At 42.1% G+C, this 11,573-nt stretch overlaps 1 protein-coding gene across 1 annotated transcript; it reads right to left on the reverse strand.

The window, feature by feature from the left end:
• Positions 1-428: 428 nt before the first annotated feature.
• On the reverse strand, positions 429-11,181 carry LOC308380370 (semaphorin-7A; the record flags this gene model as incomplete). Its single annotated transcript, XM_080857689.1, has 14 exons — positions 429-778; positions 1,066-1,121; positions 1,260-1,432; positions 1,847-1,962; positions 2,180-2,378; positions 2,616-2,724; positions 3,486-3,664; positions 3,974-4,113; positions 4,498-4,605; positions 6,139-6,241; positions 8,062-8,157; positions 9,075-9,137; positions 9,387-9,526; positions 11,103-11,181. 14 exons carry the CDS (start codon positions 11,179-11,181, stop codon positions 429-431), a joined length of 1,911 nt encoding a protein of 636 aa, XP_080713815.1.
• Positions 11,182-11,573: the final 392 nt, after the last annotated feature.

The following is an 11,573-nucleotide window of genomic DNA, read 5'->3' on the forward strand; positions in this document are numbered from 1 at the left end:
CAGGATAGCTATACATAAACAGCTATATAAAGCAGGGGTGCTGCAGTTGATGAGTGGGGCAAAGAATACTGATTTTTTTTAAACAAAATTATTTCTATAATTTTTGGTTCATGAGTCAGATCAGGTTTCTGATGATATCGGGAAGAGGGTTGTGTAAAAATTCACGTTGGAGAACAGTGTAAAGACCAAGGCCATTTATCTCTAGTCTCGAGACCAGACTGACGTACTTAAACCCCCTAGAATTTGCGTGGGTTGTAAACAGCCACAAATGACACAGAGTGGTTCAACTGCAGCAGTTCCCCTCATCAATTCACCCGACCTGCAAACGCCCTGCAAACGCCCTTGCCCTGCGAAACCTTACCTTGAGATCATCTCATCCATCATTCACCAGCAAATTGGCCAGGGGGGGAAGGGGGCAAAACACACACCTACAGAAGCCAAAGGGTGGCCGCAGCCAACAGAACAGACAGGCTCATGGTGGAGGCAAAGGAGGCAGGAAGCGGACTGCCGTTGTACACCAGGCGATAGGACACCACTTCCTGTTTGAAGCCATCTTCCTCGCTCACGCATCGGAACACGCCTTCCTTCAGCGGCAGCTCAGGGGTCGGCGCCAGGACGCAAGAGGTCCCTGAGACAGTGCAGGGGTAGCGCTTGCTGCAGTTGTCCCTTTCCCAGCGATAGGTGGCGTGGTAGGAGCGGATCGGGCACGGAAGCAGGACAGGACCCTTGGAGTCGACGATCACATCTTTGGGCACTGTGGGTCTGCGGCTCTTCATGCCTTGAGAGGCAAGCAGAGGCAGTATGTTAGTCAGAGATAGATAGATGGATACTTTATTGATCCCGAGGGAAATTAAGGTCATCCAGTAGCTTATACTTACAAACAAACATGAATCACAATAAATACAAAAATCACAATAAATACAAAAACACAAACAATACACATAGGGAGAACATGTACACATGGGGGTGGGGTGTTTACATATAACAAGAGAGGCAAAACTAAACTGCATATACACTCTAACATTTGGTCACAGTGCCTTGTATTATGTAAGACAATATACCCACCTTTAACATCCCCACAAATTGAGGCATTGGAGTGATCCAGGTTCTGGCTGAGTGCACTGTTTTAAAGTGAAAGAAGAGAGAAGGAGGTCATTACTCCATGGATTTCAAAAGCCTGCTGTCAAAAAATTGGGTCTTTAAAATGATCTAATGGCAATCAAATTAGAAGTATTTTGCCTGTAATTGCCGTTTAATACCCCGTAGTAATGTTGTATCCAGCTGGGATGGCCAAGCACTTCTTCTTAGCTGGGTCCCATCCGCAGTAAGGGTCTCTAGACAGAATGCACTCTCGACAACTGTCTCCATAGCGACTGCAGTCTGCCAGCGGAACACGTTGGATCTCAGTGGAGGTGCCCACATAGAGGTGACCCTGAGGGAAAGAGGCAAGAGGTTTGGGATGTGATGAGAATGGACATTCACTTTAGCCGGAACTCATGAGGATTCATGAGCTTCCGTAATTCTTTATTCCACTGGAACACTGCACTGAAATTCACAGGGTAGCATTTGGAGGTCTTTTCTGTCATTGCAATCCAAATAAGCAAAGATCTCTAACTGATATTTGCATAGTAGAACAATGGATTCAATCATCAGAGGCTCAATGTATTTGTGTCATCAAAACGGCATAGTGATTGTAGTCTCTAAAACGGGGTTTTCCAGATCTGTTTATTATAGCTTGTTTTGTGAACTGTTGCAACTTAACAATATTTGAAAGATAATCTTAAAACTGTAAATCCCCATAGTTGCATAAATAACAGATCGTGAGATTAAGAAATAGCCTTTTTACCTTCTCGGAGTCTATGGTCATTCTAAGGACTGGTCCCTCGTTGTGGAAGAGAGAGAATTGTGAAATGATGAACGCCTCGTCAAGAGTGTGAAGGACCTTCAAGACCTTTCCCTGCTCTGGGGTACCAAGAGACATTTTCAATTAACCACCACACACACACACACACACACACACACACACACACACACACACACACACACACACACACACACACACACACACACACACACACACACACACACACACACACACACACACACACAGAGGCAAAGATCACAATCTTATTTGCTCACCGCTTGTTAATTACACTAGTCTCAGCCTTCAGTCCCTTACCTGTTCCGAGATACACCACACTGTAGTGTTCGCCGTTGACAGCCAATGCTGTGTCCATGACGATATGGGTGAAATGGTCCTCAGTGGGCAAGTCCAAAGGAGCACCACCGATTGGTCGTATCACATCCTCAATCTCCGGGTGATCTCTGATGACCTCAAGGATCTTGGTGTTAGGGGGTGCTGTGGTGTTCATGGTACACTGTAAACAACAAGGGGCTAATGTTAATACAAACATGGTGGGCATTCCAATTCAATTTGAAGAAAAGTCTTGACTAAGTTTGTTTTAACATTACAATGTCTTTGCTTGTTTTTTTGCCATTCTGAGATGTTTTCCATCACATAGGCTACAGTACATATTACGTTTCTGACAGCGATCTGATTGTGTAGGCTATTTTCTGGATTTGATCGAGTTTTATTAGAAAAATTAAAATCTCACTGTTCCAGGGCGATGTCCAGTGAGAGGGCTGTTATAGCCTTTCAGTTTCGATGTGGAGAAGGCCTGGTCAATGTCTTCAATGGAGTAGGCACACACTACTGTTTTCTCCCTGCAAGAAGATAGTTCACCTCATATCACCATTCATTCATAATCTATGATATTAATAGTGAACGTGAATGGTATTTAAAGGTTTTGGCAAAAGGTTGATGATATTTGAACTCAACAGCTGATAAAATGACACCCCTCCATTCCATGATTGTTAATGGTTCAATCCAAGCCACTAGGTGTGTTTACCATTTCCAGAACCAGGACTGTGTACAAACACCAAAGTTTGTTTTTGTCTTGTTTTTTTAAGCATGCATATACGACAGACAGCTAGGGGACCATGATGAGCAATTTGATACATTTGATTAAAAAAGGGTTTTGGTTTAAAATCACTGACTCTAACTGTAAAGATAATAGCACACATGCAGTGTGAAGGCTGAACACAACATAAACACAATCCATGTGTTTGTATTCTGTGTAGAGATGATCGGTGTACACCTGTGAGGAGTAATGGTCTGAGAGCCTGGAAGCGAAACACCTCACATCAAAATGGTTGCCTCCTCCATGGTCAATACCTACAAGATCTACTATCTGTTCTACCTGTTCAATATCTCTACTTCCTGTGATGCTCTAGATTTGACCAAATCCTTTCAACAAGGACTTTAACCTACATGTCCACCTACACATTCTGCTTTAGCAGCGGCGCATATGCTCACCAGGCAGCACACACACCCGCACACACACCCGCACACACGCACACAGACACACACACACACACACAAACACACACACACACACACACACACACACATTGCATATGCTCACCAGGCATTGGAGAAAAGGCCATACATGATGCCAGCCCTCTTCTCCTGTGCAGTCAGGATGTAGGCCTGTTTGATGTTGTTGTACTGCTGGGGGGTGTTTCCACTGCCGCACATCACACGAGCCTTCAGGAAGGTGGTCCAGGAGTCCGGAAGGATGTTCTTCACACCTCCCTCATCAGTCTGAGCTCACACACACGCACACACACACGCACACACGCACACAGACACAAACACACACACACACACACGCACACGCACACGCACACGCACACAGGCAAACACAGACACACACACACACACGCACAGACACACAGACGCACAGAGAGAGAAAGAGAGTGAGACAGAGAGAGAGAGACAGAGAGAGAGAAACACACACATACAATTTAAGTACAAATGGGTATATACTACATTTGCAATTCTATGTATTTGTTAATGTATATTTATATCAAAAGCTGTATAGTTTTAGTCTCTCTCAACAAGCAGACTTACCAAGCAGACACGTGCAATGCGTGCCCTATAGGGCTCATCATCCACACTGGCTGTCTTGTTGATCTCACTGAAGATGAAATAGATCTCCTCCTTGTATTTGTGTGATGCGGGGATCACTGCTGCTCCTGCAAACTGGGGATCTGGAGTGAGGGAATCCAGGAGTTGCATCAAGACAGAGAGAAAGAGACCAATCAGTCTTTCGCACAAGACGGCTACAATTCCATTATGGAAGTCTTTTGGAAAACATCAATCTGAGCCCATCCCCACTCATTTGTGTTCTCCTCGCTAATCCTCTTGCATATTCATCACAACCTCCTGTGACTACTCAATGTATCAAGCACACACACACAGACACAGACACAGACACAGACACAGACACAGACACAGACACAGACACAGACACAGACACAGACACAGACACAGACACAGACACACACACAGACACACACACACACACACACACACACACACACACACACACACACATACAGATAGACAGACACACCAGCCTCTGCTTCACTTACTGAGGAGCCACTTGTTCTCAGTCTTCAGCAGGCGCCCTGCCCCAGAGACGCGGCGGATAGAGCCTTTCTGCTGATCCACAGCCGACAGGGCCGAGTACAGACTCCCCTCTGCAGGCACAACCAAGGACAATTATACAGTATACCATAACAAAGGGTCTGAATGTAACACATAATTTCCTCAAGGGTCAAAAAGCCTTGCATTTAAGCAACAATAATGTATGTTTTGGACAGTATTTCAATAGGGCAGAACACAATACAATCATTTTACTTTTCCAGGGACTTACAGTGTCTGAGTGCCCTTTCCTGTGTGTGTGATCGTAATCATTAAAGGGCTTCCAGACCCATGCCAAAACAGGCTTCTGTTTGACTTTGCCCTACATCTGCTTGGAGTTCATTGTTTCGCAGCTTGCTGTGACCCGATTGTGGCAGAAATAGAGCAGCGCATTAGAGCAGTACTTTAGAGCTGGCTGGGGTTGAATCACACTCTCTGTCTCTGTCTGCTTTAGAGCAGTGCTTTAGAACAGTGCTTTAGAACAGTACTTTAGAACAGTTCTTTAGAACAGTCCTTTAGAACAGTGCTTTAGAACAGTACTTTAGAACAGTCCTTTAGAACAGTGCTTTAGAGCAGTGCTTTAGAACAGTACTTTAGAGCAGTGCTTTAGAACAGTGCTTTAGAACAGTGCTTTAGAGCAGTGTTTTAGAACAGTGCTTTAGAACAGTGCTTTAGAGCAGTACTTTAGAACAGTGCTTTAGAACAGTGCTTTAGAACAGTGCTTTAGAACAGTGCTTTAGAACAGTGCTTCAGAGCGGTGCTTTAGAGCAGTGCTTTAGAACAGTCCTTTAGAACAGTGCTTTAGAACAGTGCTTTAGAACAGTCCTTAAGAACAGTGCTTTAGAACAGTGCTTTAGAACAGTGCTTTAGAACAGTGCTTTAGAGCAGTGTTTTAGAACAGTGCTTTAGAACAGTGCTTTAGAGCAGTACTTTAGAACAGTGCTTTAGAACAGTGCTTTAGAACAGTGCTTTAGAACAGTGCTTTAGAACAGTGCTTCAGAGCGGTGCTTTAGAGCAGTGCTTTAGAACAGTCCTTTAGAACAGTGCTTTAGAACAGTGCTTTAGAACAGTGCTTTAGAACAGTCCTTAAGAACAGTGCTTTAGAACAGTGCTTTAGAACAGTGCTTTAGAACAGTGCTTTAGAGCAGTGCTTTAGAACGGTGCTTCAGAGCGGTGCTTTAGAACAGTGCTTTAGAACAGTGCTTTAGAACAGTCCTTTAGAACAGTGCTTTAGAACAGTACTTTAGAACAGTACTTTAGAGCAGTGCTTTAGAACAGTGCTTTAGAACAGTGCTTTAGAACAGTGCTTTAGAACAGTGCTTCAGAGCGGTGCTTTAGAACAGTGCTTTAGAACAGTGCTTTAGAGCAGTGCTTTAGAACAGTGCTTCAGAGCGGTGCTTTAGAACAGTGCTTTAGAACAGTGCTTTAGAACAGTGCTTTAGAACAGTGCTTCAGAGCGGTGCTTTAGAACAGTGCTTTAGAACAGTGCTTCAGAGCGGTGCTTTAGAACAGTGCTTTAGAACAGTGCTTTAGAACAGTGCTTAAGAGCAGGCTGGGGCTGAATCACACTCTCCGTCTCTGTCTGCTACCTGCTGAGAGGCTGATGGATCGATGAGAGGGGAAGGGAGGAGAGATGTCTGCCGCCGGGGACATGCGACCATCCTTGGGCACCTCGCTGAGCACAGTGTTATTCTGCAGACATCAGATCACATAAAGATAGATAAATAAATACTTAATTTATCTGGTGTAGCTTACAACTCAAAAATAGTGACATAACATAAATACACACAAATAGTAATGAGACATACTAAACAATAATTTAAAATAAAACTAAGTTGCAAAAGGCAAAAAGGAGTTGGAAGATAATTGGCCCTGTGCCAGGTCAAAGGTCAATAGTTTATACCTATTTAGCAGCTTCGGCTCATCTCAACTTCCATCTTTCATCACATTTCCCATGTCAGTCAAATACAGTGAGATTACACATTGTGCCACTTTGCATGGCGTCCTATATACCATTCAGCTAAATTCAGCTGAAACTGAGGTACTTGTCAGTGGCTTTGAATTGACAGACATGCACTGTCACTTTGGTTCTCTCAGCTCTGTAATGTCACATCTACTTTAAGACAACCCTGTAGTCTCCATCTCTTTATCCTTTGCAAAAAATCGGAAAAAAACAAATCCCAGTCTTGCGTTTAATCTTTGAGGGACATTTCTATTAAAAGATTTTGCTGATTTAATGACATATAGAGAATTTTCACTTCTTTAATCTCTCTGTCTTTTTTCAGTGCTATTTTTACTTGTCTCAAACACTAAAGGCTCCGCAATTGTGTGAACACATACTCAACAAAAGCTGTTTAGTACCCTCACTGCACGCGTTGGGAGTAGGTTTAATCATTCATTTTGGGGTTAGAACCTTATTGATTAGGTACAAACTGCTGTATGGAAATGGTCTTGACTGCAATTTAGAACAGTTAACCTTTGATATCCATCCTTCACTTAACCAAGGGCGAGATGTTGGTCTAAATTAACATCAAATGGGGACCAATCCTTTGCAGTCGTGTCCCCTACACTCTGAAACTGAACTGATTTTACAGGCTATGTTTAAACTTGTCTCTGTGGATTGGTGACCTATGTAGTATCAAACTAGTTGTTGACTTTTTAGCTCTATCTTTTATCTTCTGTATTTTACCTTTAGTTATTTTGTGTCATCTTTGGCTGTTTTGTTTCTGCAATCCTTGTTATTATTTTGCTATGCCTGTGTACCCTCATCCTCATGCACTCTTATTTCGATCTTTTATTTTATTTTAATGCTAGTTTGTTAGCATCTCATTATATCTGCTCTGCTGTTGTAAGCACTTTGATCACGTTTTTGGCAGATTTTCACATCTTCTTGCTGCTTCAGTAATAGATTTGGATGCCGGTCAGGAAGATGGATAATAAACAGATACAAATTCAGTTCACAGTCATGCTGATTTGAAGTCATATATTTGTCTTTAACATATACACAGTAACCATCCTTCGCTAAGCTCCTTCATTACCATGCTTCAATGATTTTGAATACAGCACCACATATACACCTTTTATCTATGTGCTTCATTCAAAGTTTAATTAACGATTGTTTTTCAAAGTCACTTCTTCGTAGCTACATCTTCAGAGGTACCTATAACTTAGGTTATTTTAACAATTTTCTGGATTGAATAAATTGGAAGATTCTCAAACTTTGGTCAATTAGACATTTTCAAGGGACACCAGGTACAAAAAAAAGCATGTTGATGTAAATGACTGAAACTGTTGGTGATTATTAATCTAAACGTGACCTTCCAGGTCACCCTTCCTACAAACCCTCAATGAAAGTGTGTCACTTAAAAGCTGTGCTCTTAAATGCTTCTTGCCACAGTGCTTCTAAGACACATGGATGTGGTCATACCACATTAAGTTGATTATGTTCCGATAAACAATAACGTGATGATCAGCATTGACATAGTACCATAGAATGGAGGAAGTGGTCTTACCAAAAGCCAGCATTTGGGAATGCCTACATTCGTTCCGCAAACCACAAACGTATCATTGACTTCTTCAATGACGGTGATGAAATTATCACACTCCAACTGATGACAAAACAGATACTAAATTAGATTCACATAATAATAATAATAATAATAATAATAATAATAATAATAATTAATTTTATTTTTAACACACTTTTCATTCACAGGAATCTCAGAGTGCCTACATATTAGAAACTAACTATAATAATACAATAAAACATTTTTTTTTTTTTTTTTAACATAAGCATAACAGAAAAGATTAAACACAAGGCCATAAATGCCTTCCTGAATACAAATGTTTTAAGTCCAGCTTTAAAGGAGTCCACATGCATTATGCTTGTAAGTAAAGCACATTTTAGGCCATTTGCAGAATTACAGAATGACTCAATACCCTCACAATCCTGCTAATACTCAATTAAATGACAATGTAGGATGTATTTGCATACAAAGATGAGGACCAGACATAATTCCTTGTACAAATACTGTATGCCTTGTCAAAATAGCTGCTACACTGACTGCTACATTACATGGTGGCATTTTTCAGAATGGTAGTTGGCTTTCCATCTGCTGAGTGATAGAGTTCAAATTGATTCTGGTCACATCAAAATGGTTGCCTCTACCTTGGTCAATACCTACAATATCTACTATCTGTTCTATCTGTTCAAGATCTCTACTTTCTGTGATGCTCTAGATTTGACCAAATCCTTTCAACAACAAAACAGACCCAGATCTGTGTTTTGCGCTTGCCTATTTTCAGTGTCAGCATAAAGCAGATGGAAAACCAATACAGCTGACGTAGCAGCTGTTCTCTGAGACAATAGCAATACAGAGAGACTTCTACTTTAGAGAATAAAACCCTCTGAATAGAGTTCATTTTCTAGTTCACATTTCAGGTCATATCTGTTGTCAGTTAAACCTGGAAAACAGTGTGAATATTGCACATAACATGCATACATAGCTTAAATATTACAATCTACCTTGCCCCAAGTGGATTTGGCGATACATGCTTCCTTAGCATTTTGATGCGTTACTACTGGGATCTGAAGAGAAAGTACACTGTTGTGTGAAATTTAAACACATAACACCTGCAATGAGTTTTACCAGGTTAAACAGAGATGAATTGTTGCCTATAATGTAGTATAGGTTTAGTTTATAGATGTGTATCTGTAAGATTTTAGCCTACAGTCTGTCAGTTGAGGTCATCAATTTCTCACTGTCTTTTAGCTGGGTCAGAGCTAGGGCAGAGAAACAGCGGTGTCCTGGCGTAGGGTTACTAAATCACCGCCTACCTTCGTGTCTTGGACTCCTTTGTCAGTGAATGTCAGCATGTAGATAACAGCTTGGCCTCCCACGAGTAGGACATCAGTGCCCTGCTTGTGGTACACAGTCATGTAGTTCTCTGGTTTCTCGAAATGAAACCTGTTTGGTTCTGTGGGGCAAGACAGACGTTGGAATTTGTTTTTATTTTTTATTGGGAATGGGCTCCAAAAATATGGGACGTCAGCAGGTGAACTACCTCTCCAAATGTGTTAAACAACCATCAAATTGTTTACTGGTTTCTTCCGTTCTGAGCTGAATCGGTGATACATGCAAGGGTGGTTGCTATGATGAAAATGCAGATGGGATGGGCATTTTCGATTGTGTGGTCAGAACGTTTCGACTCGCCAGTCCTGTGACAATTTAGCTAAACGTGCCTTGAATAGGAGATGCGGGGCGAGGCAGCGGGTACTCTCCGTGGTGCTGAATGTATCGCGCCATACATTTACTCATTCACGTCTTTGCACATAGATAAATAGTGCTTCTTGCGTGCGTATGCACTTTATTCAATAGTAAGAAAATTGAATATGGATTGTAAAATAAGGTAAAGTATACTAGGGGTAGTTCTGATGTGAGCGGGACTGATGTTTGCCGGTTTGGCAAGCCGAGTAAACGTCTTACGAGGTAACGAGGTTAACATACAGTTATGTGCGTTGTGGTCCTATACGGTCGTCTGAGAATGAACTGTTGTGGCGTGCGTGCTTTGAATGAATAATTGTGATCTGGATGAGTGGAATTTTCCATCTATCGAGTGTCTGATTGGTGTGTGTGTGTGTGTGGGGGGGGGGGGGGGGGGGGGGGGGGTGGTTTGCATGTGAGGCTTTCGAGGTCCTTATATTGCTCAATCTTCAGTGAGCCAGCGGTGCTGCTGCAGTGCCATCATTGCCTTAGTGAGAGCAACTGCATTGCAGTTCTGCAACGCAAGACCCTCTCCGCCGATGCGCATTAAGTAATGATACGTGCGCTTCAGCACCAAAGATGATTCACATATGCTTTGCGATCTATAGTCCTACATAAAACGTAGGTTGGTATCTCCACATCCACGTAACGATCAGTCTCTGTGTGTGGGCAAATGGCAACAAGCTGACCGACAAGTGAAAACAATTCAATGTGCTTTAGCACCAACATTGCCAATAGGTTGTCAGAAAATATTTATTACTTTAATACTCTTGTTGAAATAAATGTTTGCTAATTTTCTTTCTTAGTAGAACCTCTTCCACGCAACATCAATTTGTATGCTGTGCATTTTCCCATAACTGATAGAACAGTTCAGACAGCTGGCTCCACAAGTGGTTAAGTGATGACGCTTATCCAATCTCGTTATAGTTGACAAATATGTTTTGCTGTTCCACATTGCTGTTGTGGCACCGCCGCAAAATTATTGAGTTGCTTGAGATATGTTTCATATTTTGATGTATACACTATATTCAGATATACCTATCATCAGTAATGTAGGCTATCTTTAATTTATATACATCTGTCATCAGACATAAGTCGATGGGTTCCATCAGGATGTTCGTGTCTACCATTCATTCCGTAATTTAACTATTTCGACGGCAGGAAGCGAAACATAATTTGGGCATATTACCAATAAACCATATATTCATAGAAACGAAATTGTCACAGTCACCGGTGGATGCATCCCAGCAACTTTATTACATACTAATACTGCATGCAATAAAACGTACCTTGGATAACAAATTTCAGCCTAGGCGTCCTCTCAGCCCAAACAACGGAAAACAGGGTTGCTAATAAGATCCGATTCATCTTGTGAGGTCCAGTCAGTATCAGATGTTCAAACAATGTCCTGGGAACAGTGTTCAAACGATTTTATGTTTACCTCAGAAAACCCTGTAGGGGTATGTGTGCGCGCGGTAAGAGTTAACCAACCTATGTAATCATACACTGGATTGGTCCAGTCTCACTCTCTCTCTCTCTCTCTTTCTCTCTCTCTCTCTCTCTCTCTCTCTCTCTCTCTCTCTATCTATCTCTCGAATAATCCCTTGGTCTGCTTCTGCCACGGTTCCCTCAGAAGATGTCGGGGGCTCGCAGGCTCCACCTCAAAAGCCTAAAAGGAAAAGGTGGAATTGCATGCAAAAATGGATTAAAGCACCCCCCTCCCCTCCAACCCCCACACGCAAACACACACACACTCAACC

Source organism: Sprattus sprattus, assembly GCF_963457725.1.
Source record: "Sprattus sprattus genome assembly, chromosome: 19".
NCBI classification, from domain to species: Eukaryota; Metazoa; Chordata; class Actinopteri; order Clupeiformes; family Clupeidae; genus Sprattus; species Sprattus sprattus.